At 34.4% G+C, this 27,437-nt stretch overlaps 1 protein-coding gene across 3 annotated transcripts in view; it reads right to left on the reverse strand.

Annotated features, from left to right (window-relative positions):
• The window catches only part of edil3a (EGF like and discoidin domains 3a), a 317,498-nt gene that overhangs the window by 228,984 nt on the left and 61,077 nt on the right, over window positions 1-27,437 (reverse strand). Inside the window, exon 2 of one of the 3 annotated variants that reach the window (XM_087254104.1) lies at window positions 5,965-5,991. The exons of 1 other annotated variant lie outside the window; for it this stretch is intronic. In XM_087254104.1, the coding sequence (XP_087110230.1) occupies window positions 5,965-5,991 (27 nt within the window). Of the gene's footprint in view, window positions 1-5,964; window positions 5,995-27,437 lie in introns of all 3 variants that reach the window. One more of the 3 variants, XM_087254103.1, reaches the window with a different exon arrangement.

Raw genomic sequence — 27,437 nt, forward strand, 5'->3', positions numbered from 1 at the left:
CTGGAAGCCAGACTTGATTTAGTTGTGTATCGCAGTTCACTGCAGCACGTGGGCCAAGCAAAGGCTGATTGTGTGGGCCAGAGCTGGGCCAGAGATATTTCGTTATGTGGGATGGTGCTTGTGTGTTGCGCTGCTGACTTTAATGGCAATATATTACTGCCAGTAGTGAAATTCACCCTGATGACCTGAAGCAGGAAAGAAGATATACTGTAGGCAAACAAAGTTGAACCACTGAAGTTGCATGAAAAAAGTTTTTGGTTCCTTTTCTGGACTTTGAACATCTCTCTACTGTTGTTCCCTATGGAAGGACAGAGAGCTCTTAAATTTAATCTAAAATATCTTAAGTTTGTGTTCCAAAGATGAATACACGTCTCAAGGGGGGCAAAAGAACATGAGGATGAATAATAAATAATAATTCAAAGTTGGGGTGAACATCCCTTAACCCATCCAAGTGCACAATCACTAATTAATACAAATATTGTACCCACATAATTGGACCCTTAGAGGCCAGTTGGGGTTTTGATGCCTTGGTCTCACTTCAGTCATGGTATTAAGGGTGGAGGAGAGCACAGGTTATTCACTCCCTCAACTCCAATCTTTACAAGACTCCAGTCCCTGTCAGACAGACCTGACTCAAATCTGCAACCTTTGACAATCTAACCATCATGCCACATCATGTCTGCTTGAAATCAGTGTTGTAAATGCTGCTGGCTTCTACTGAAGTACACACAGGGGTCATTGTTCTAGCCTTTGTGGACGCTGAAAAAAAAAATCTAAAATAATGCCAGATTATATGTGAGCTTTTGAGCTGAAACTAATCAAAAATATCCCAAAACAACATCTAAACTTTATCCGCTCTGTGGATTTATTTCATTTTATTTATTTATTTTTCAGGTCAGATTGTAGCCAACAACCACATGCAGAAAATCATTTCAAGGTTCATGGGTAACACTTTATTTTGATGGTCCATTTAAGTATTAGCAGACTGTCTGCTTAATATCTGCTGTTACTCCTCCTTCAACAGATATTTAACTGACTATAAGAAACTTTGCAAGTACTGTATATGCCAACTTACATTAACTCTAACCCTAATCCCAAACTAACAGCCTACTTATAATCCAATGAGAATTAGTTGGCATTTAAAAGCGATGTAACTTTAATTCAACAAATGGACCATCAAAATTAAGTGTGACCAAATTATTTACATTTTCAGATTTTTTATGGATTCTTCAAGGGGTTCACAGACATTTATAGCTTTAACAAAGCCAACAAGATCAAATCCATTTAAGAGTCTTGTGGCTGAGGCTACAGTAAATAATTTACAATGTTAGGACACAATATGTGGCACCAGCTGACTTTTGTGTGAATCAAAGATAACTTTCTTTGGGAAGCTAAGAGATGCTGGTACAGTAAGTGTAAACTACACATACTTTACAGTAAAACTGGTAGCATCAGCAAAAAAAAAAAAGCACGGCTGCCTGACAAGTTAGTAGAGCTTATCTGCAATTCTAAACAGGCTTAAGAAACCACTTTGGATTCTAAACTAATACAAAATGGCAGTTTTTTTGGATAGGATATGACAGCTGCATTATATATTATATAAATACCTACAGAGTCCATATTAGGTGAATAAAATGGCCTACTTCTAGAAAAGTGAAAATGGGAAAACACTAAAAATGGCCATACAGGAACGTAAGAGCTGCAATGCGGTTGCAAGAATCTTTAGTATTTGATTGGGCTTGTTTACTGAACAAAAGCTACATTCACTGCAACTATTGCCATGTGCATTAGTTACAGTATATGCTATTTGCATAACATCCAGTCCATTGTTAATCATATAAATTCATGTATTGCTTAATGTTTACTAAATGTGATGCAAACCCCTGATTACGGAAGTACACAAAAAAATATATATATATTTTGGTTTTTATTAACTTTTTTTAAGTCAGCAGGTTCCATCGTAGTCATCATAAAGAAAGAATATTTATTTTAGTGAAATAAATCATAAATAATGTTATAATGTAAAGATAAACAATGTTAAGTTATCAATTTTGCTTTATTCTATTTAGTTATTAAACTCTATATATTTAAAAAGATTAAAGCTAAATTATGAATGTTATGTTGACCTATTGACCAAAATGTGGTACTGTGCAGAAGCAACATAACTCCCATTCATTCATTTTAATTAAGTGAGCTGTGTAAATTTTAAAACTTACTTTTTCTATTATCCAACACAACTCTTTTGGTTTTAATAGACAAACATAAGTGAAATGTTTAATTTCAACATTATTTGGACCAGCTAAAGTTTGTAAACCTTTTATTTATTTATTTTATTTTATTTTTGAGTGTACTATGATATACCTACCAGTGTCTGTAAAAAAAAAATGATTTTGTTGTTAATTTAATTAACTTCATGTCATCAAAAGTTAATGTGCAAGCATTATTTTTAAGAAATGATGCTGTAATCAAAACTGCACTGTTTTCACTGTAATCAAACCATACCCATCTCACAAGAAAAGATAGCTATTTTACATGTTGTCAAAAAGGAGGCTAATTTGTACAAATTCATATATAATTTTATTCCCACAAAATGCAATCTTCAAAAGAAGGCATGCCCCCAAACCCTTAGCAAATTGTACTTAAATATACAAATGTGATTGAATAAATTAATACTGATGGGTGGGATTTCTGTCTTCAAATCCATCTCATCAAGGATCAACATTTATATTTTTTCTAAATTTTTTAATATGATTTTTTAAAATCAGCATTTAATCTTTGAAATTATTTAAACTAATAAAAATAAGCATTACCTAATTTAAGAATGAATTTAGGAGTGCTCAGTTGATGTGCCTTTGTCTGTCAAAACTCTATTTTCAGTAGCCACCAAATAAAGTGAAAGGTCTGGAGACCTCTTGCCTGGAACTGCAGGTCCTGATGACTGAAAACAACTGTTCATATTGTTATTGCTATGAGTTAATGCTGTCTAAAGTGATTTCGTTTTTGTGCAAGACAGATGTTGTGTAGTATGCAAGATGCCACTTTGGATGTAGATTGTGATGGCTTTTAACCGGTTTTGATAAGACAATGAAGAGTACACTCAGCCTTAAGTAAGAAACAGATTGCACTTTGTGTGTCTGTTCTCTTCCTTTATGGACCATTTAACAGGTCTGGGGTCAGCTCTGAACAGCCTATAGTGGCTATCTGACGTTTGTATGCTTGAGATATTGAGATATCATGCAACATTTTACGTGGAAATGTTCTAAGTATAACGGATCAGGTTTAAACACCTATATGTATGACACAGTTAATGACATTTTATAAGAGTATAATTGTTGATGTTTTGTGATTGTGAGATCGGACTATGAACTCATTGAAGCTGAGTGTTGAAGCTGAGTTCTGCTGAAGAAACTGCAAGCTATCTTCAATAAACTGTATTTTGGATTGTCTCTGACTCCGGCTCTTCCTCATCTGACAGACTGCTCATTTGTGGGTTAAAACTGTATTTTATCCAGTAAAATACGAATTAGACAAAAAGTTATCATTTGCTGTGAGACTGCGTTGAAAGAAACAGCATCAGCTCATGTGTGAGTTTGTGCTTGTGCATAAGGAAACCTGTTGTGATTAAGTACTCATCTCATTAAAGTATTTAATCTAACCATGGTTATTATGAATGAATTTGCTGGGATTTGATTATAAGGTGCAAAGGAAAAGCATAGACTGCAGTACATTCACATTGTGTTGTCTTATGTTTGAAACTGTTTGCAATTGTGCATGCACTATTACTTTAGCTGTCAAAATTGCAATGTCTTGCAGGGGGTTGGGTGTGTGCTGATGGAGTCCCCTGGGATACTTGGATACCCTTGTTAGGTGGTGCCCTATGCAGAAGTGAGCTGCAGAATTGCTCATTTGCCAGCATTGACTAGATAAATCTGTCATGAATGGACAGGTATAAATGGAAGTACTTTTTTTGTTTGTCAGTTAGTTAGTTAGTTTGGTAAAGGTTTGTTAGATACAGCATCTTGTCCACTTCAGTTTAGGGGTAAATTGAGGCCAGATTTTATTTATTTATTTTTTTATATTTAGTTTTTATATTTTTCTATAGAATAAAATCATTAAGCTTACGAACTGTCCTTGTAAACCATATTTGCCATATACTCTACATAACAACAGTCTTAGGAATAACAAATAACAACTTGACTTCTAGTTGATCATTTGGTATCAGAAGGCTTATATAAAAGGCAAAGGCCTCTAAATTACACTAATTTTACCCAAATAAAATATGATTATGCCTTGATTTTTAATTATATAATTAGGACAGTAAGGCCTGACTGTGTTTAGACTAAAGTCTTGTCACCTAACAGTAATAATGTACAGTATAGAATAAGAAGTCATGGTTCAGTGCAAAAATAATTAACGTTGTGTATGACTCCCATGAGCTTGGAGGACTTCATCCATACATCTCTGCAATTACTCAAATAACTTATTAATAAAGTCATCTGGAATGGCAAAGAAAGTGTTCTTGCAGGACTCCCAGAGTTCATCTTGATTCTTTGAATTCATCTTCAATGCCTTCTCCTTCATCTTACCCCTGACATGCTCAATAATATAATATAATAATGTTTATATCTGGTGACTGGGCTGGCCAATCCTGAAGCACCTTGACCTTCTTTGCTTTCAGGAAATGTTATGTGGAGGCTGAAGTATGAGAAGAAGCGCTATCCTGCTGGAAAAATGTGCCCTCTCCTGGTTTGTAATGGAATGGGCAGCACAAATGTCTTGATACCTCAGGATGTTGATGTTGCCATCCACACTGAAGATCTCTCACATGCCCCCCATACTGAATGCAATCTTAAACCATGATTTTTCCTTCACCAAACTTGACTGATTTATGTGAGATTCTTGGGTCCATGAGGGCTCCAATAGGTCTTCTGCAGTATTTTTGATGATGAGGATGCAGTTCAACAGATGATTCATCTGAAAATTCTACCTTCTAACACTTTTATAAATGATCAACTAGATGGTTATTATTTGTTGCTCTTACAACTGGGATTGACGACAAGACTTTTGTCAGGTAGTGTATAACCATGTATGATTTTTTTTTGTGTGTTTGTGTGTGTTAATTTAAATTAGCCTGTATTTATTTGTGGCTTGAATACCCTAATGCAGAATATTCCTTAACATTTATAAAGGCAATACATATCATCACATTTAAGTCTCAAGAAATAAAACAACACAAGAATTACAGAAACTGTATATGGTGCCAGACTGCAACAGATGTGCATCTTGCTCACAATGTGAGAGGAACGCCCGTGAACATGAAGACTGGAGGGCTGAAGTGTTTTATAGAAAGTCTGGAAGCAGATAAAAGGAGGCAGGAGGGAAGAATTTGAGCATCTTCAAAGCAGAGATCAGTGAGCTTGAGATTGACTGCTGACCGGCTTGAGAGCGACTGCTGACCAGGCATGATGAGAGGAATCAATGGGTGTGATATCAAGGAGCCAAGAAGGTCGAGAGGAGGCAGAGAAAGCCAAATTTCCTTACAAAACCAAATTATGTCTATTTAAGAATGTATATTTACAGTGCAACATATGCAAATTATCACCAAAGGCATACAAACTGGTCAACAATGAGCAAGCAATCAGAATAGCAGCTTCTGAAAGGACACTAGGTGATGTATCACGAACAAGTGTTTTTTTTTTTTGTGTGTTTTTTTTTAGATGCTCTATGAGTCAACGTCACGGTGAGGAGACAGAAAAACGCATCAAGGACGACATGACATCAGAAGAGATCTAGAGAAGGTGTGAAGGAACAGGTAAGGGAAGAGCTCTGAAACAGACGTGTGAATTTCATGCAGGCAAGGTCACACATGCCCAAACTGACAACAGGAGAAGGAAGAGCAACAAAGAGAGATACAGGAGCCAAACGAGGGGAACACAACAATTACCATATCTAGATATATCCCACCTGCTGAAGTTGGATCCTCACCATCTGCTGCTATAGAGGGATATGAGGAAATTGGAGGGGAGGGAGGAAGAGAGAAAGAGAGAGAGGTGGTCAATCCTCTTTCATATAATCTCTCCAGTAACATCAACAGTATATGCAATTTAACAGGTGGTGGTTTGAGCCATGCTGAAAATATCATGAAATGTAAGTGTAGAAGAACTAAAACAGACATTTCCTTCCTTCCATTTTTGGCTGTGCACCCACAGTTAGTTTTTGGGACTGACAGCAGTGCTTTCTAGCAGGTGCGACTCTCTAATTGTTGTGTATGTAAACAACCGCAGAATGGATCAAATCTGTGTGAACACTTATTCAAAGTCATTCTCCATCTCTAATGGCTTTGCGTAATGACTGAAACCATAGTAACAGATATGAATAGTAAATATCAAAACTTGTTTTTTCGAATAGTCACCTGGAACTGGGTGCAAACATCTTGAGCGCATATATTCAGTTTAGAACAGTCTGAGTCATTATCAACACTGTCATTATACAGAGTCATATGTTTGCTTGAAATGTAAAAAGCACGGACTAAATCATTAAATATAGTCTTAAAATATGTTTAATGTATTTAGTTAGAGTAATCAATCAAACAAAAATAATGTAAATAATAAATGTTGATGAATGAATGAAGTATATAATTTATAGAGATCTAGAAATGCCATCACTGTTATGAACCTTGTACAGTTCTGTACGAAAGTCATTGTAATGGTTTGTCTGTATCCCTCCTGCATCCACTTATTAAAGTCAGAATGAACTGGAAGCTGCAACCGTTTTTTCTTTTTTTCATATTGTGACACTTCATAGAGAAATGGAATTTTAAATGGGAAAACAGTGGGCATGGCTTGTTTTTTTCTACTGCGAGCTGATTGGATGTAGTAAAGTAGGCATTTAATTAACAAAGATTAGGAAAATTGTTTGGGGAGAGTTATTACAACCTAACAGACACCCCCTCTTCACCATTTCTGTTTGTTATCATAGTGCTGTCAAAACTGACAGTTGGAGAGGTGTGGTGAAGTATGCTAACCCTGTCCAATACCTCAGATACCAATACCTTTTTGTCTTAATGACATGCACAAAAGAATTGTTTAAAGGCAAACTAGCAATGTGAGCTAACAAAATCGATAAGGTTCATTTCGATTAGTTGCCCCAGTTAATTCATTTTAGTGTTTCAATTCCTGCCCTGTTTTACTTGTTTTTAATGTGATTGTAACAAATGAGTGTGCCCGATGAACAACTGTCTAAGTCCAAATAAATAAAAATAAAAAAATAGATAACCATGTGACATTAATTGAATGTCAACTTTGTTTACAGAAACAGTTTGGGGATATTTTCACACAAGCACGAGTCTGTAATGTTAACATTAAAATACTGTCACACGGAGAAAAAAAAAAAAAAAAAAAAACATTTACATTTACAACGAAGTTTGGAGATGGAGATGGCTGTCATGTCTGCTTTCAGACATTAAAAGGCAAATCCTCTGCAAAAAAAGAGAGCCGACATGATAAATGGAAGGACAGAGAGTGGAAGGCTTTAAGCGTTGCTGAGAAACCATATTTGATTCATACAAAAACCAGGGAAAATTTCACCGAAGAGGTGAGTGACATGATCTCTCTCTCTCTCTCTCTCAGAATGCACTGAGGAGCGCTTAACACCACACAATCATATAACCTATCAAAATAAACCACATACCATATATACTGCCAGTCCTGTGTAAACTATGGCAAGCAGAGTTTATTTGTTTATATATGTATTTATATTGTGAGAAGCAGGAGCGTGAGAACAGTTTAAAGTAGTACGGTATATACAGAAGTGTGCTGCACCAGCTTTTCTAAATAAATGACATTTAGCTATGATGTATGTCCACATTGTATGTATTTATTGTTGTACTTATATTTTCTTATTTTAAATAATAATAATAATAATAATAATAATAATAATAATAATAATAATAATAATAATAATAATAATAATAATACTAATAATAAAAATAATAATAATAATAAACTTGCTGGTCACACTTTATTTTGATGGTCCGTTTGTAGAATTTAGACACATTGACTATTGAGAAATATAAATCACAATAACTTTTGATTTTAATACTGACACTGAAAAATAAGATCTCCTTAGACTTGAAAAGCTTTTGTTGTCCATCTTCAAGTAAAAAAAAAAAAAAAAAAAAAAAAATGTATATATATATATATATATATATATATATATATATATATATATATATATATATATATATATATATATATATATATATATATATATATAATGTTCACAATCCAAATGAAAAACATATATATCTTATTACACAAAATTTGTACTTGTTTGGTTTGGTTTATCTCAAGGCCTAAAATATTATACTGCAATCGTATCTGTTTATTGCCTTTGCCTTACTTAATTGTTACAAATCAACAAATATTTATAAAGGCAAAAAAAATCAGAATAACATGATTAATGACAATAATAAATATATTTTATTACAAATGCATCAAATGCATTGGACACTCTCTTTGCTCCTGTTCTTCTAGATCTGTGATCTCTTTTTGCTTCCATCTTTCATAAATAGAGACCTTGACAGGCCTTACATTACTGGCTGACAGCGGAAAAATAACCCGGGAAGCACATACCTATTTCATACGTTTATCACTGACATAACACTGTCAGCTGCCTTTCTGCACACATCAGCCAAACTCACTTTCAAAAAAAAAAAAAAAACTAAAACAATTTGTGACATCTGTAAAACTGCAGTAGTCAGAAAATAATACGGCTGTCGTTTCCTCTCACACCCATAACTCATTTTACTGTATTTTAGTTCTTCAGAATGAGCCGACACTGCAGCAGTGTGAATGTAGTCGCTGACCGTTCACATATAATCTTCTGAAGGTCAGGCTCTTTGGAATTAGGACAGTCTCATAGGGCAAGTTTTAATACAATATCTGAACGCTGTAGCTGTTACGTCTGACCCTGCTGGAGCCCAGGCTGTATTTATCATTCAGCAGCAGCAGCGCTCAGATTATCCGGCTGAGCATGCATGTGTTTGACTGTTAATCGCTGGCCTATGGGCCTTTAATGCAAGCATAAACCCAGTGTCTCCAACCATTATCATCCACCTCCATCAACTTGATCACACTACAGGAAGACTTTTCTCTTTTTCCACTCTATCTTCATCGGCTTGTGAAAGGAGCTGTTCTTAGGTTCTGATCGTATCTGGTCTGAGGTGAAGTTCTCCTCATTGACTGTGTGTGATAAACTGTTTGGGGTTTTGTGTTGCTGGTGGCAATTGGAGGTTAACACATTCTCTCTGAAGGAATCTTAGTGGTGTCTTTACAAGAGGCAATGTAGGATAAGCATCCGATGAAATAACTAGAGTCAAGGCACAGTATCACAAAGGCATTCCATGCTCAGAAATACATCTAGACTTTACTTCCCTGTTTACTCTACATGCTAATCAAAATCTCCAATCCAGAACAAGGTAAGTGATTATTACACTGCTGCCTGGAAGACTCCATTCTGGTTCTCTATTTGAATGGTCAGTCATAACATTACAAGTGATGTTATATTGAGATAACAACCGCTAAATAACACAGGCTTATCCTGGAACTTTGAATCACTCTTGACCCTTAGTGAATACGTTCAACTCCATATGCTTAAATCCACATTCTTATGCCTCTGCTTGTCTGTCACACCATGTTTTTATAAATGAATATGTAGGTAAGTTAGTATGCTTTATTCAGCATGTTTAACTACTTGACTGCTTGGTGTCATCTTGTGACTGGACAATGCACAAGTTATTGTACATTCCATCAGCTATTTTAGTTTCTGTCATCGTTGGGTTTCACTGAAGAGCTAATAAACTGTCATGGTTCAAAGTTTTGTATCTTATGTTTATGTTTTGTGGCAAGCAGCCATGTAAAATCAGGATAAAGTACACCCAGGATAGTTGTTTTTGTAGAATAAAGCCCTTCGTCCTAATAAAACAGCCTTCCACTTTAGGTTGGGCTGATTAGTTCTGCAATAACAAACCTCCTTGATGTTCTGTATCCCTATTATTAAATAAGCATACTGTACAACTCTGATTCATATTATCATTGTGATTATTACAAAACCTGCATTAATCAATATTTTATTCACAAATTGATTGGTTAATATCTGAGAAAAGGATATAGATTGAATATTAGCATGATTAATAATTTAAACCTCGATCAAATTACATGATTTTGTTATGATTTTAGAACGATTTCCTTGATGTAGGGTTTTGTGTAGAGTCATACATGACAAATGGGCGTTTAACTATATTAAAGTGTTTTAAGCAATTTTATCTGACAGATTGGCACAAATATGCAGACACCTCCACACAAACTTTTCTGAGTTCTCTCAGCCTCCGACCAAGTTTGTTCTTCTGATGTAATCTAGAAACAGATTTAGTCTTGCTATTACATTGTAACAGCTTCTCCCACTTATTGAAATTACTTGATTTTGTATTTAATATAAGTTTTTTTGAAAATGTAAATATTTTACTTTAATTTTATTTAGGCTACATTTTATTTTATTTAACAAACAAGTGTGCACTTTGGCGCTGAAGCATATAGCGGACTGAAGCACTTACCCTCAGATGGTATTCGTTATTCTTGTTCATCTAGTAGATAACTGACCAACAAAAATATATGAAAATTAAGATACAAATTAAACCAAAAAACAAAAAAAAATGTTTCAAAAAGATATATTTTTTGCCAAAGAAAAATATTCAAATTATGATCTTTTTGCTTGTGCTGTCCACTACTCAAATGCGGTGGATGATTTATTTTGCTTTGTGGAAAATAAGCATTTAATTAATGCTCCACTGTAATTTTTGTATCACAAACCTCTGTTTTATATTTGCAATTTTTTAATATGTCATTATTTTGTATTGAGGATCTGATTTTTCCCTGGTTCTGATGTTTGTTTGTTTTTTCATTTTCTCCTCACTCACAGCAAGTTCAGGTGAGGGAGTGTTTAACCCTCTACTGCAGGGCGTAACCATATAGTGACATGATACTTGTGTTCATTTCCCTGCCACTGTTTCTTTAAGACCAACATATATATATATATATATATATATATATATATATATATATATATATATATATATATATATATATATATATATATATATATTTTTTTTTTTTTTTTTTTTTTTGGAAAGAGAAGACCTTAGAGTAGCCAATGATGTGCTTTGGTTAAGTCACATGACATCCAGTGTTTTTCAGCGCAATTTCTGACAGACTGGCTTTTTTGTGAGTAGTTGCTAAATGCAAATGTAAACGTCAATAAAAACAAAGGATCAAATTATTTTAGATCCACAAAAAAATCTGAAACATCACTTCCAGTAATTTATGATGACATATTTACAACTCATTTTTTTTTTTTAATCAAATTAGTTTTTTGTAAATCGACAAAATGTGTGTGATTTTTCCTTGGTGCTGATTTTTTATATTTTTTTCTCCTTACAGCAAGTTCAGGCAAGGGAGTGTTTAATAAGAAACCCATGGCTGGATAATATACATTTAGATTTAAAAGAAAATATTTTAATATTCAAAAGAAAATATACGCTTGATCCTATCAGTGTCGTAAAGAATGCCCTTAAATAATGAAACTGTCATCAAGCATGCGTGTTTATTGAGATTAAAATAAGGTTAGAAAAATTTTAATTTAGATAAGAAATATTGTTTAGCAACACTTGTGACTACTTTGGGAAATAACACTCATCTTAGATGTCACAGAATGACTGATCGTGAAGAACCACAAAGTTATTTCTATAAATAAAGTGGTATACTTTACTGCACAGTACATTTCTAAATATTTATGCAACATTAAATGAAGCAATCCTACACTATAGTCTTATGCAAAATAAGGGACAAAATATTATATTTGCTAAAACATATCAATTGTAACGGTAAGTGCCACTGGAGATGCACATAGTTTTCAAACCAAACAGTCACATTTATTGAACAATAAGCAGGATATGAGCAGATATGGCTGCAGATGCAGGCAGATAAGATTGCGATGATGAGGACAAACACAGGAAATTGATACAAATGTCTCTTTTTACCAGAGTCTTTGATGCTGAGAATGGTTTGCTTTCTAGGAGCTGGGAACAGACAACAGGTAAGCACACAGACTCCGGAGATGATGTTGCACACAGGGAAAACACTGAGTGCAGGACCCAGGTGAGAAGCCCAGGGGTCTGATATGCATAGGTGAGACCAGACAGTGTGCTAGTGGGAACTGTCTGCTTTTAAAGGAATGTAATTAGGGTAATGCTGGTCAGGTGTGTGTATGTGTTTGTGTGTGTGTGTGTGTGTGTGTGTGTGTGTGTGTGTGTGTGTGTGTGTGTGTGTGTGTGTGTGTGTGTGTGTGTGTGTGTGTGTGTGTGTGTGTGTGTGTGTGTGTGTGTGTGTGTGTGTGATTAGTATTTAAGGGACTATGACAACTAAATGGTTCTTTCTCAATATGCTTTCTTAGGTGATCTTGCGTCCTTGTGTTCTCATGTAATGTCATCATCAACTGCCAAAATTCAGTTCCAAAACTCAAGACCACATAAATGGAGGATGCCTTAAAGTTCCCAGATGTGTTCTTGATATCAAGGATGCGTAGATGCAGACTTGAGCACCGAACATGCTATAGAAGTCATTGCAACTGAATAAAGGAGGTGGAAAGCACAACATTTTATATAGATCTATTATTAAAGTTCAGAGATATAACTTATTTATATCAGGAGTTTCCCCTAAATGAGACGGTGAAAGTAAACATTCACAATTAAATTCTTAATAAAGGCACAAATACATTAAGGGTGTTTATTTGATGAAATTCGTATTTAAATAATTTTTATTTCTATTGTGCAACACATATTTGTAGGGTCTTTTTGAATAGTTTATAGTGTGAAAAGGGGAAAAGCCATAAATCGTTGTATGAATGCGGTATAGTTTAAACAATTTTCCATTAAAAACGCATGAAGGTCATGTGACCATGAAGAACAAAGCATCTCATTATTCACAGGATGCGTTCTGTGTTCTTGTGGTTTCCTGAGTTCGTTCTACCGAGGTAACTTGGAAGAATGGTCTCCACAAGAAGACAAGTCTATTCTAAGCATTCTTGGAATTGAGAAACAGCCATTGGCTGGTGACTAAGTTGGCTCAGTGGAAGAGCCAGGTGTGATTTTTGCTTTTTAAAATTTTATTTCCTTTTATAATATTAATGCAGTACCAGGTGCCTGTCACCGAAATGTTCTAAAAATGTTGGCCAGGGTGAAGATTTTTTTAGAAACTCTAGTAAAATATTTTATTATTATTATTATTATTATTATTTTATTTTTTTGTCTCCTGAACTTCTTTTTTTTTTATTGCGCAATACAGCTTTATTCAAAGGCTTTTATTACAGCCTGTTCATTCGGCATGCCCTTCAACAACATTTTTGCATTTTCATGTGGACAGAGGTTTATTTTTACATAGATTACATAGATGTATTAATTTTCTATGAAGGTGGAAAAAACTGTTGAACATGGCCTGCAACATTGATGAAACCAACTGCTGCGCAAGAAAAAGAAAGAACGCACTTAAGAAAATAAATGAATGAATAAACACATTATTTTTAGATGTAGTCATTAATCAATTCATTAATTTATTATTATTATTATTATTATTATTATTATTATTATTATTATTATTATTATTATTATTATTATTATTATTATTATTATTATTGTCAAACTGCTGGGGTGCAGATACATGATTTGTGAGCCACAGCTATTCACAAACAATGTGGGTGGGTTGACGTGAGTAGTCTATTAAAAAAGACCAGTTCCAGTTCATTCCTATTCTATGTGTGCTCCCTTTTAAAAAATTACAAGACAATAATAAATAGCATATTTATAGAAGAAGAAAAGTATCACTTTGCTATTAAACTTCATTTGGTATTTTCCTACAGAGATGGCAGCATGCAGCACGTCAAAGCAACAATAATCCATGTAAACAAACAGAAGACAAGAAAAGAGAGAGAGAGAGAGAGAGAGAGAGAGAGAGAGAGAGAGAGAGAAAGAGAGAGAGAAAGAGAGAGAGAGAGAGAGAGAGAGAGAGAGAGAGAGAGAGAGATGTGAACCCAGCAACAACACAGCTACTCGGGTGACTGCCAATGTCTGCTCCACTCCAACATCCATAAGAGTCATTATCTGAGCCAAGACAGAAGTTTAACTACAAAGACATGCACAGACACAGGCTTCTGTGTGCCAAACACAGCCTTTCCTGGCAAGCATAAACACACATGCATAACCACACCAAAAAAAGGCCTTTACATTAATAAAACAATCCAAGATACACACGCTACTTAAAAATACACCACAGACATAAAAACAGCTGTGTTGTGTTTTAAAGAGCTGCATGAAACGCACAGCTCTTGACTCCATCCATTGTGAACCGTATCTTGTTGTGTTTTGCTCTTCTATCTTTCTCAAAATGACAGCTCACAGACATGAAAGGGCCAGTCCCAATGCTACATCTTCCCACTTTCTTGCTCCCCTTCTTTCTGCTGGGTCTGGTTTCTAGAAGCATCTTTGAGTCTTCTGTTATCTGCTCTCTGAAACGTACTGCTGCACACTGGGGATTTGGCCTGGAGCCCCAAACATGAAAAAGAGAGGTTGTGGAGTTGTGTATCAGAGGGTGAGAGTCAGTGTGTGTGTGTGTGTGTGTGTGTGTATTTGTGTGTGTGTGTGTGTGTGTGTGTGTGTGATTGGTAAGAAAAAACAAAACTAAAATTATGTACCACAAAATGTGCCCTCTCTCAGCACGACACTAAGAAGAATGTTGGGTAAATGGCTACTGAAGCATAATGAACCAAACCACACTGTCCTTCACATGCAACTTATCTTAAGGAACTAATAAAATTACCCCAGCGTTTCTGCCATGTACAGGAATTCCATTGTAAGTTTTTGTTGATTTTTTTCATTAATATGTATTTATATGTATTGTTGCAAATTGGATATATTTTCTGAATCATCTTCTTAAAAGTTTAAAAGAACAACATTTATTTAAAATTGAATCTTGTGTGTGCTCATAATGTGTGTTATGATCAATTTACTGTGCCATCGCTGACAAGAAGTACAGTATTACTTACTTCCAGCTCTGTTTATATCTAAAATGATATTTAGCTGCACCATGTTGTTGTTTTGTAACATCTAATTTTTACGAGATGGGTCGTTAGCCCAATCCTCAACCCCCAACCTGAGCACCAGGACATATACACATACACCACGGACAACTTAGCTTACCCAATTCACTTGTGCATGTCTTTGGATTTGTGGGGGAAACCAGAGCACCCAGAGGAAACCCACGCCAACACGAGGAGAACATGCCCGCACAGTAATGCCAACTGACCCACCCAGGGCTTGAACCAGCAAGTTTCTTGCTGTGAGGTGACAGTGCTACCCACTGCATCACTGTGCCACCCGACTAGAAGTATTTCTTCAAAAATTAAAACTTTTGAATAGTTGAATACCATGGATTTTTTATTTATTTTTTTATACAAGGAACATTCTACCAGAAACTGACCTTTAAGCTTGTCCTCCTCAAAAAAAAAAAAAAAAAAAAAAAAAAAATATATATATATATATTTATATATATATATATATATATATATATATATATATATATATATATATATATATATATATATATATAATCTCTAATTATTCTATTTTTTTTCTTTTGTTCTATCATTTAATTGTATGATTTTATGCTCGTCTTTGTAAATATATCGTCTTTGTATATATATAATCACAAATATATATATATATATATATATATATATATATATATATATATATGTAGTTTGTCATGTGACCTTATAGTTCATATATGCACTTACAACAGAAATTGTGATGTCCAGCTCCATACACACACACACACACACACACGCACACGCACACGCACACACACACGCACACACACACGCACACGCACACGCGCACACACACACACACACACACACACACACACACACACACACACACACACACACACAATAAATAAAAACTACAGAAAATTTGTAGAATCAAGTAATCGAAACCCACCCATAGAGACAATTGTGGTAAAGCACAACAACATTATTTTTTTTAGCACAAGTCAAAGTTTTACAGTTGGTTCAGATCAATAAATGTGGAGTTCATTGGTGATACTGCTATTTTTTACTAGTGAGTTTTGACTTTGTTCCACTGCTGATATTTCACCATGTACCATCAATTATTGCACAATAAAGTGAGGATTTTGTTTTCCCAACCAGTGTGTTGTTGATTTATTTTTATTTTTCATTGCCATGCAATAAAATGGCCATCCATTTAAGCTTAAGCTTAGATCAAATGCCTAGAGCTATGGCAGTTGCACAAATGGGTGAGAGAGCACATAAAGCTGGTTTGAAAACCAGTGTAGACACTGAATAAAAGAATTCTGCAAATGATTGGATGTTGAGCATTTATTGTTGGTGTGTCTGAACAGAGAATGTTCTGATAAAAGCCACAGTAACTACAAAAAACTCCAAGCTATATGGAACTGCAGAAAAAAAAGTGACTCAATAATAAGACTAATAATTGATTAAAGTCATGAGCATGGTCAGTAGATTATGTTTCTGGTGTAGAACCGTACTTTATCTTAAAGTCGTACATGCAGAGGACAAGTTTAAGGCCAAAGGGAGAAAAACAAACCTAAACAAAAAAGCATTGTTGTTGTCAGCACCATCTTCCGTGCAGACATTAGCTGGCTGCAGGCTATCAATCATTGCATGTTCAGTGTAAAAGCACTGTTTGTCAGCAATTTCCCTCACTTTATCATGTCATTCTGTGTAAAAAGGCCTTTTAGTCCTTAAGATTTTGTAAATATAGTTCAGCACATCCCTATACAGCACCACAGCATCACTAACTGATACCATCTCAGTCTATTTTTATTTTATTTTAGCATTGTAGCACAATGGAGAAACTGCTATCCTATGGGGTGCAAAAACACTGATATGAATCAACGGATGGAGGATCTTCTTTTCCATCTAGGTGAAGAATTAGACGCATCTTTTCCCGAAGCAGCTTCCACAGCATCTGAGCCAAACGGTGGCACCACACATCTCAAACACAGACTCGATAAACTGATTACAGGAAGACAGAGACAGCAGCCCGACGTCACAGACTCATTCAATTAGTGCTGGAACTGATGTGTAGTATCTGTTCCGCCCAGTCCTCCTGACACTTTGATTAATTCTTTGTCACTGTGGAAAGATACATAAAAGCTAATTCTTTATTTTAATTCAGCTAAATTGAATGGCTGATAAACAGCACTCATTCTGCAATCGACAACTGACGATCAGCTTTTTACAAAGCACGTCATAGATCCCTTGGGTCTAAAAGAGAATTTAAAATATTAGCTATTATATAATTGCTGTGAAATGAGAATAAGTCAGAATGGATGTTAGTAGCCGTCATCATATCATTTCCAGACATGTTACTGTAGAGAGGAACTTTACAAAGCAGAGCAAAACTTCATTTGAAGATCAAAGAGAACATACTGTATCTTTAACATGGATGCAGATTTATGAAAACTTCATAACACAGAAATAATACAAATTAAACACTAAATAGAAAGGTGTCATAGTGGTGCAGTGGATAGCATGATCGCCTTACAGCAAGAAGGTCACTGGTTCGAACCTCAGCTGGGTCAGTTGGCATTTCTATGTGGAGTTTGCATGCTCTCCCCATATTGGCGTGGGTTTCTTCCGGGTGCTCTGGTTTCCCCCACAAGTTTAAAGACATACACTATAGATAAATTGGGTAAGCTAAATTGTCCGTAAGCTTAATTGTTATCATGAATCTTAAATTGATGTAAACTCATTCATTCATTTTCTTTTCAGCTTAGTCCCTGTATTAATCTGGGGTTGCCATAGTAGAATGAACCGTCAACATATACAGCACATATTTTATGCAGCGGATGCCCTTCCAGCTGCAACCCGTCTCTGGGAAACAGCCATACACACTCACTCACACTCAGCCACTGAGTGCTATATACTTTATATAGCTTTCATTGTTTTGTTCTGGTGTTCATAAAAAAAAAAGTTCTCATCTAAAAAAAAAAAAAAAAAGGTCTTTCCTAAATGATCACACTTTCAAAATGTTAATTTCAGCAAAGTAAGTTAGAAAGCCACAGGCAAATAGCAATGCCACGGATGATTTTATCAGTTCAAAAGCCCGTTTTCTAAAGTGAATGTGTGCCAGTGCTGGGTATCTAATATTTCAAATCAGTAATGTATACAGACAGTTAATTACAGCTTTTTAAAAGGAGCTCCATGAGTCATAGGGTTACAGTATAATACACGGTCAGTGACAGACAAACCCAGCCATCATTCATTACAAAGCAGTTCATTTAAAAACTTCTCAAAAAAAAAAAAGAAAAAGATTACACTACTTTCAATTAGCCTTGTCAGAAGAACTTTAAGACCATACTGACCTTGTGGGGCTGGGCTTTTCACTAGGCCAGGTCTGGCAAATCAATCATTTTATTTAATGCCTTAACACTGAATTTGAATAAAATATCTTGACAAAAGTAAATTCAAAGTGTTACCTAAAAGCAAATATTTATTTTTTTTTTTTACAAGCATCACAAGTTTCCGCAACACAACTTGGCACCTTTTTGATCCTGTTTTAAATGTTTGTGCCTAAATATATTTATACAGTAATATAATAATAATAATAATAATAATAATAATAATAATAATAATAATAATAATAATAATAATACATTAGTTTTTTTACCCAGACATTTAACAAAAATATATTTTAGAGCATTAATCACGATACCGTAAAACCGTGAAACTGATATTTTGGAAAGTTAAAAATAAATGTTAAAATGTTTACAATAACAATGCATTTCACAAAATATTATGAATATTTTTTATTAGTATTAGTTTGTTTATTAGTTTTATCTCAATGTGTTACATACATGTATTTTGAACCAAAAAAATATATTTAAAAACAACATTTTTAAAACGAATTTCATTAAATATTTTTGAAGTCCAAAAATGAATTAAAAACATATACTGTGCATTTAAATGTCCTCAATAAAGTTTATTTTTTGTTTATTTTTATTACACATTTATTTAATAATTTAAAATTCTTGATAGGGCGACACGGTGGCACAGTGGTTAGCACTGTCGCCTTACAGCGAAAAGGTCTTGCAGCTAGAAGGGCATCTGCTGTGTAAAACATATGCTGGATAAGTTGACTGTTCATTCTGCTGTGGTGACCCCTGCTGAATAAAGGGACTAAGCTGAAGGAAAATAAAATAATGAACAAATAAAATATATTTGAAAAAACTTTTTCTCAGCAGAAAAAAAATAAATAAAAATAAATAAATAAATAAACATATTTCAAATATTCCAGATCTCAAACTCAATTGCTGACTTATCTAAAACCGAATATATCTAAAGATATCATATAATTTGGTTATTTTTAACTATTTGTTATTGTTGAAAATGTATATTTGTTCTCCAGCCAGTCAGTTTTGAAGGAATTTTTAGCCAAAGCATCAGCATCAGACTAATATGCTTCAAAAGCACAGCGTTGTGCTTACATTTGTTTCTCACTCTAACATGCTGCTTCTAGTCAAAGCAGTAAATTATGATAAATGCTCTGAAAAACTTCTGTAAAACTAGATTCCTTCAAAGGAATTCTCCTACTGTAAACGGTATGTGGCATTATACGTTGCCTCTGTAAAGTGTGCATGTGTGCGCTCATGTGTGCACGTGTGTTTGTGTGTGAGCATGTTAGTCTGGTTTTGTTTTTCTCGAGTTGCTTCTCAACATGTGTTCGGCTCTTCTGAGTTTAAAGGAGTGTCCACTCCTCCAACAGCGATTTATGGAATGGAAAAGAGCCGATCAGATTACCCACAAACCCTTTTCATCTCCCCATAATCCTGTTTGTCACCCATGCCAGCTCATTTTAGAGGGAAATGAATCAAAAATGCATTTTTGTATTTTTTTTCCAAACAAATGTCAGATGCTTGGCATCGTAATCCAACTAAAACACACAATATCAGTGAGTGATCCACCCAAAAACTTGATCTGACATTCAAAAGAATGGCAGAGCAAAAGGTCTTAAATGAAGCAAACATCATCGCCAAAACAAACAAACACAGACATCAAGACTCCACAACACAATTACACAGCCAATTAAATTATTATCTACATCACTTTTTATCACTATTTAAGTTTAATTTAATTTAATTGTATTTTATTTTATTTTATATAAAAAAAGAAGAAGAAATTCCTATGGAAAAAGTGTTCTCTTTGAGTCCAAATTTAGAAAAGGCATGAATAAATGAAACATGATGATGGTTTATTACAGAACTGTCCCTATTCATGTAGATAATCCTGGCCAGGGGTGATAAAGCTAAGCCATGGGGTGAGGATTGACTTAATCTTACTGAAATCCTGGAGAAAGTAATATTTAAATATAATATAGGAGGTATGCAATGCACAGGAATGATACCACCCTAAATGTGCATGCTAAAGATAGTGAGACACAAAGGTTTTAGGAAACACTCATGGATCATTATTGGTTACAGTCCATTGGAATTCATATGTGTAAAAATACAATATGTGAATTCACACAAAAAAAGCAATTTATGCATTTGCTACTTTCAAACAGTTTGAAGCCTTTTAGTCACCTTTTAGTCTTTTTACTAGGGATGTCCAGATCCAATCACATGATCGAAAATCAGGCCCAATCACGCAGTTTCAGACTAGATTGGAATCAGACATTACCTCCCGATCAGGACTCGAATATATACAGTACAGGGTTAAAAAAGAATACCACAACTTTGAAAATCAGTATTTAATATAAAAAAAATAAATAAATAAATAAATTTAAAAAAAAAACTTGGTGGAACCCTGGATAATTAATCAATGTGAAGAGTACTTAAAGTTTTTTTTTTTTTTTTGTCAGTAGAAAACAAGTTCATAGATGTTCAATATGACCCTCTCCAGACACTCAAGTGACATCAACCCGAAAGTTGTGGTATTCTTTTTTTTAATCACCCTGTATATACAGTACTCATTAGTTTTAAAACATCTATAGTTGGCACAGAGTTAGACCTTGCCTTAAAAAGAAACTGAAACAACAATGCATGCGGCATAACATTACATTGGTACAGAGACACCATTGGTTAAAATCCGGCAAAGTTGAACAAGGAAGCTGTTTGAAGCAGAAAGGACGAGTATTTCTGCGGTTTGGAGGTATAAAGTTGATGACGATATGAGATAATATCCGGGTATTTCAATGTGAAGTGCTATTTGTTTTTATATTATTATTATTTTTTATATACTTACTGTTGCACTGAAGTCCAAAATTGAAGAATTGATGTTATTTATTACTTGATTGTTCAAGCTACTGTACCTCACAGAAGTGCTTTGTTTGTTAACAAAGTTGTTAAATGTTAAAATAAGGTAATTTAAATAAAACAAAGAACATTTTGGATATGTTTCTTCGCTCTTCTTTATTCCTTTTTTTATGTATTATAGAAGTATTGGGTCGGGTTTCAGTATTGGTAGATATTCAAGACTCGAGGGCAAAAAAACCTGATCGGGACATCTCTACCTTTTACACCATTCGTTCTTCAAGCTGAAAATCTAGTGTGTATTGAAAGATCCAGCATAAGCCAGCTATAAAAGCCTGTAGTTATGGCTGATGCTCACGTAGTAGAACAAATAGGTTATATAAATTCCAGGTGTGTCAGATAATTCAGGAGGGAAGCTAGATGGAAGCCTGAGCAGGGTTTAGGTTAAGTGAGGATTTTAGTGGAATATGAAGGAGAGCTGCAGTCTTGTATCATCATATATATATCAAACTAAATGTACTTGAAGCGTACTTGAAACTCAAATAACACTTGAGATGTAAAACCCATGAGTTGAGATATATATATATTTGCATGAAATAAATAAATAAATTTAATTCTTAAGGGTGAACTCAGTTTATCTTATACTGTAGAACAGAAGTGATCCATGATCTTACAAAAGATACTGTTTCAAATAAATGCTGTTCTATTAATCAATGGATGTAGGCTTATGATGGTTTACGCAACAATGTTACAGTCTGTGTGAACTGGTAATGTAAAATACTGTGTGTCATTTATTTAACTTTTTTCATGAACTAGAATGCAATGTAGTGAGAAATTGAGTGGTCCTTATCCAATTATTTCAAAGAATGGTTATTTCAGTAACATTACTACTAACCCTAACCCCAACCTAACAATCCACTTATAATCTAATGAGAATTAGTTGGCATGTAGATGCAATGTAACTAAATTCAACTAACAGACCATCAAAATAAAGTGTGACCGTAATTTCTTATACATTGTGCAAGCGCTGAATTCAGTTCACTTTCATAGTGCATTGCTGTCAAATACACACTTGTGAGTCAGAATGCTTGTCTTGATATTTATTTGTTCTCATAAATACTGTTTTGTCTGAAATGAAAGCAAACAGTTTGAAAGACATTCTCCATGCATTAGACACTACAACTACTGAAACATTCCTTTTAACCGCAATTCAATAATGCTGTGGAAAAAAAGCCCACATATCTATAACATATAATGTATATAATACCATGACTTTTCTAAAATATGTGTGTTATTCTTTCTAAGATTGGTATTTTATTAAAACTACAAAACACAAAAATACGAGTATTTTTAACTTTAAATATCATAGGGGTTAACATTACTGCATACATTTCAGTGTCTGCTACTTTTCCCTGTGATTTTGAACATTCGTGTATTTGCTTCTAACTTCGTGCTAACGTAAACATGACTTTACTTCAGTTATGTATTTCTAAATTGCATATTCAGTATACCGCAAAAAGTAAAAGCTATATATATATATATATATATATATATATATATATATATATATATATATATATATATATATATATATATATATATATATATACATACCTACAAACTATATTTAAAGTATTTGGAAATAAATTTTTCTCCTGTAGAAACAAATCATAAGGACAATAGATAATGAAGTAGTAAGCATTTCTCCCAAAGAAAAGCCAGTCTATACAAAATGCAAGCAGGCGTCTGTCCAAAGACACGCGAACAAAATGGTGGCGGTTGGCCTCGCCTACTGGCAGCTTCTTTTGGGTTCTTCAGAAACCTATGGGTGACGTCACAGGTACTATGTTCATATCTTTTACAGTCTATAGCCAAAAGTCGTAGAATTTTTTAACAGCAGAGGAAGAAAAAAAACCCTAAATAATGTTGTTTTTTTTATCTTTTTCTAAAATAACCCCAACATTAGACAAAAATAATAATTTTCTACTTTCATATTTACATGTAGCCTGTACACGTTCAAGGTTGTCCTTTAGGTGAGTTTTGAGCTATAAAACTATTTTTACAATACAAAAACTACTGGGACACACTCCAACACACAAAAAAATCAGGTGCTTTTACTTTATGAATACCATCTTGCCAAAATATTTTACACTAATGCAGGTACTTTTATCATGAGAAAACCCTTTACTTGAGTCAAAAATGAGTGTCCCCCTCAGATTAAACAATAATGAAATACTTCACACTGATGAGGGAAACCTAGACATTCATAGATTTTGAGATAAAGTTGAGGTTGTTTCTTCATAAAAAAAAAAAATAAATAAAAAAAAATAAATAAATAAAAAACTAGATTTGAAGATAGTAATTAAATGTTGCTGCTTTATTTTAGAGGTTTAGTGATGACAGGTCTTTTTTGACCCGGATGACGAATGGTGTATGCAGAATTCTAAGACAGCAGGGGAGATAAGGCAGTTAATTAGTCATAAAGAACTGTTGTTTTATAGACAACACTTTATTTATCAACTTGAAGGCTTTCAGGGCTGGAGAGATGCGCTAATGAACCTGTAGCCATTCTTTGTAAGTAAAACATGTAATTATTCCCATCAAAATTGCAGAATCACGACTTGATGAATCTGGAAACCCGAAGCAGTTTCCAAGTAGTCTCCTCAGAGCATTCATCACTTGACAAAGTTAATTACTAAATGATCATACTTTAAATGAGCGGATGGCGGCGGTGTGAAAGCAGCATGCAGTGTTGAGTGCAGCGTGAGTCACAGACGCAGCATCCACATCTCTCTTCCAACAGATCGTGACAAGGTCAGAGCAGATTTGGGTAATGGATCTAATCTGCATTTAGCACAGTGGCATTCCGAGTGACGGGCCTGTCACCTCCCACTAAACAGCCGCTTCAGGGGGTGAATTCAGTCTCTGGGAGTCTTTGTCTAATGCACACACAGACATGGAGCACTATCGCTTAAGACCTCCTGCAGCTGGTTGAATGTTTTGTTAAAATGACTGTCTGCTTGATTATATGCTACTGATAAGCATATACTTTCAATACAAATTTACATTATGTACATTCAAATGTGAACGTGTGTACTTGCTTGTCTACCCAGTGGAAACGGGGACAGTGTTTGGAAAACCTGTTTAAAAAAAAAAAAAAAAACAGCCATTCCTATTGCGATTTATATAAGCAATTTGCAGAAATTACACATTCCCCTAAATATTAGGAAATTATTCATCTTTTAATGTATTAGTCCGATCAGTGAAACTCTGATATGCAGATTCTCAAGTTTTGCTCCAATCCAATGTTGTTACCGTACACACTTACACACACCAATGCTTCTCTGAACTCCTTACAGCACAGCAAAAATACACATAACATTTCGAATGCTCTCAGGCTTTTATACTAAATAATGATTTACCATTGGTGAACAAAACTTTAGTCCAGTCAAAAATAAAAAGAGTGTTATCACCTGAGCTTTTTGCCTATCCAAGTTTTTAATAACAACAAATAATAATTTGACTTCTAGTTGATCATTTGGTATCAGAAGTGGCTTATATAAAAGGCAAAGGTCTCTAGATTACGCTTATTTTACCAAAATAAAATATGATTATGCCTTGATTTTTAATTATTTAATTAGGACAGTAAGGTCTGCCTTTGCTTAGACAAAAGTCTTATCACTTACAAAATTTTGTACAGTATAGAATATAAAGTCATGCTGCAGTAGAGAAAGAATTAATATTGTGTATGACTCCCATTAGCTAGGAGGACTGCATCCATACATCTCTGCAATGACTCTAATAACTTATTATAAAGTCATCTGGAATGACAAAGAAAGCATTCTAGAAGGACAGCCAGAGTTCATCAAGATACAATGCCTCCTCTTTTATCTTACCCCAAACATTCTCACTAACGTTTGTGTCTGGTGATTGGGCTGGTCAATCTTGAGCACCTTGACCTTCTTTGCTTTCAGGAACTTGATGTGGAGGCTGAAGTATGAAAAGGAGCGCTATCCTGGTGAAGAATTTGCCCTCTCCTGGTTTGAAATGAAGTGGGAAGCACAAATGTCTTGATCCCTCAGGTTGTGAGATCTCTCACACACCCCTATACTGAATGTAACCCCAAACCATAATTTTTCCTTCACCAAACTGATTTAAATGAGAACCTTGGGTTCATGTGGGTTCCAATAGGTCTTCTGCAGTATTTGTGAATATTGGGATGCAGTTCAACAGACAATTCATTGGAAAAATCAACCTTCTGCTACTTTTCCAAATGATCAACTAGAAGTACAGATTACAACTGGGATCCTTGACAAGACTTTTGTCTGGTATTGTATGCGTTCATAAAACTGGAGGTTTTCTGACATGATTTGATTTGCCTGGTGGCCAATCTTTATAAGTTTCCCGTTCCACTAGTAAGAGCATAGTGTGAAGGATTAATTAGCAGAGTCATAATACAGTTTTGCAATCCACACAACATTATGGGTAACATATCAAAGTTAAAAAAAGTACAAATTGAGACCCAATTTACTTTTAATTAGTTAATGTTAGTTAATGTATTTACTAACACAAACTAACATTGAATAATTCTTGTACAGTAATAATTAATCATAGCACAACATTTACTAATGCATTATTAAAATCCAAATGCATGCTTGTTTACATCAGTTAACTCACTGTGAGTTAAGAATGAACATTATTTTCCTTAACTAATGTTAACAAAAACGAATAAATACTGTAATTAATGTATTATCCATTATTTGTTCAAATTAGTAAATGCATTACATACGTTAAAACAACCTTATTGTGAAGTGCAACCAAAATCTAAAGTGATATACAGTAGGATAGAAGAGGGAGCATTGTCGTATGGAAATGATGGATTAAATGCTACACCTACACACAATCCGAGTGGGGATTACATACTCAACACACTTGTGTGAAATTACATCAAACAGCAACACTTCTTCTGAAGAGGGCTTGGAACGATGTGAAGAACCTCTCTGAAAAGCAAATAATCAGCCCCGACAGACACGGATATGTGCTCCGTAAGCACTTGAGCCAGGTCTTAAGCTTAAGGCTAGGCCCAACCAACCTTGACAGAGAGACGACTGAAATCATTATTTGATGATTTGTACTGTTTCATAAGTGGCACCTTTATATCTGCACAATACATCAGTTCAGCTCTTCACTCGAAAAACATAAAGCATTAGCAGTGTATGGCTAGTTCAGAGGACTGACCACATTTTTTTGTTCCTCTTAAACATCCTTAAAGTTTCTAAAGCCAACAGCTGGATACTATTAGAGACAGAAGTGTTTTTGTACACATATCATTAAATCGCATGATTCACAAAAAGCATATTACACTAATAGGGCTAGCCTGCATGGCTAACAACAAACCAACACAACAATTGGTCAGTGATATATTGGTCAAACACTTGAATGAAATGTGCCTAGTACTTCTTAAAAAACATAGTTATGTTTGTTTTATTGGTTTTATGTTTTTTTTTTCCAATAAAAATATTTTCAAAAAAAGTTTAAATTTAATGACTACACAATGCCATGGAATGTAGCTCTCAAGTAAATATTAAAGGCCCTTTTATACACCAGGCGCAATTTGTTGCAATTTTAAGACCAGTGCAATCCAAATTTTCATGTTTTGCACCACATTGTTTAAAAAGCAAATCCATTTCCACCTCTATGTAGACTCATGAGTGCGCCAGTCTATAAAGGAGGTGCACTTTGTGCTCAAAACACACCCATAACTAGGGCCAGATGGAATCTACTGACATTTTTTGTTATTTCTGCGCAGAATTTTGCCAAAAATCTGCATATTTATGCAAAATGATTTTTGGAGTATCATAACTAAAACCTTAATATATGAAATAAAAAGTAATACATTTTTAACTTTTAAATGTAAGATTAACTTATTTAGTTAAACTAAATAAGTTTAACGTATTTAATGTTTCCAATGCAAATCCAATTAGATCCACTTTATTTGCAAAACAAAGCAAGTCTGTCATATAATGTATCTACTAA

The sequence above is a fragment of the Danio rerio genome, chromosome 5 (assembly GCF_052040795.2).
Source record: "Danio rerio strain M-AB ecotype USA chromosome 5, GRCz13ab, whole genome shotgun sequence".
Lineage (NCBI taxonomy): Eukaryota > Metazoa > Chordata > Actinopteri > Cypriniformes > Danionidae > Danio > Danio rerio.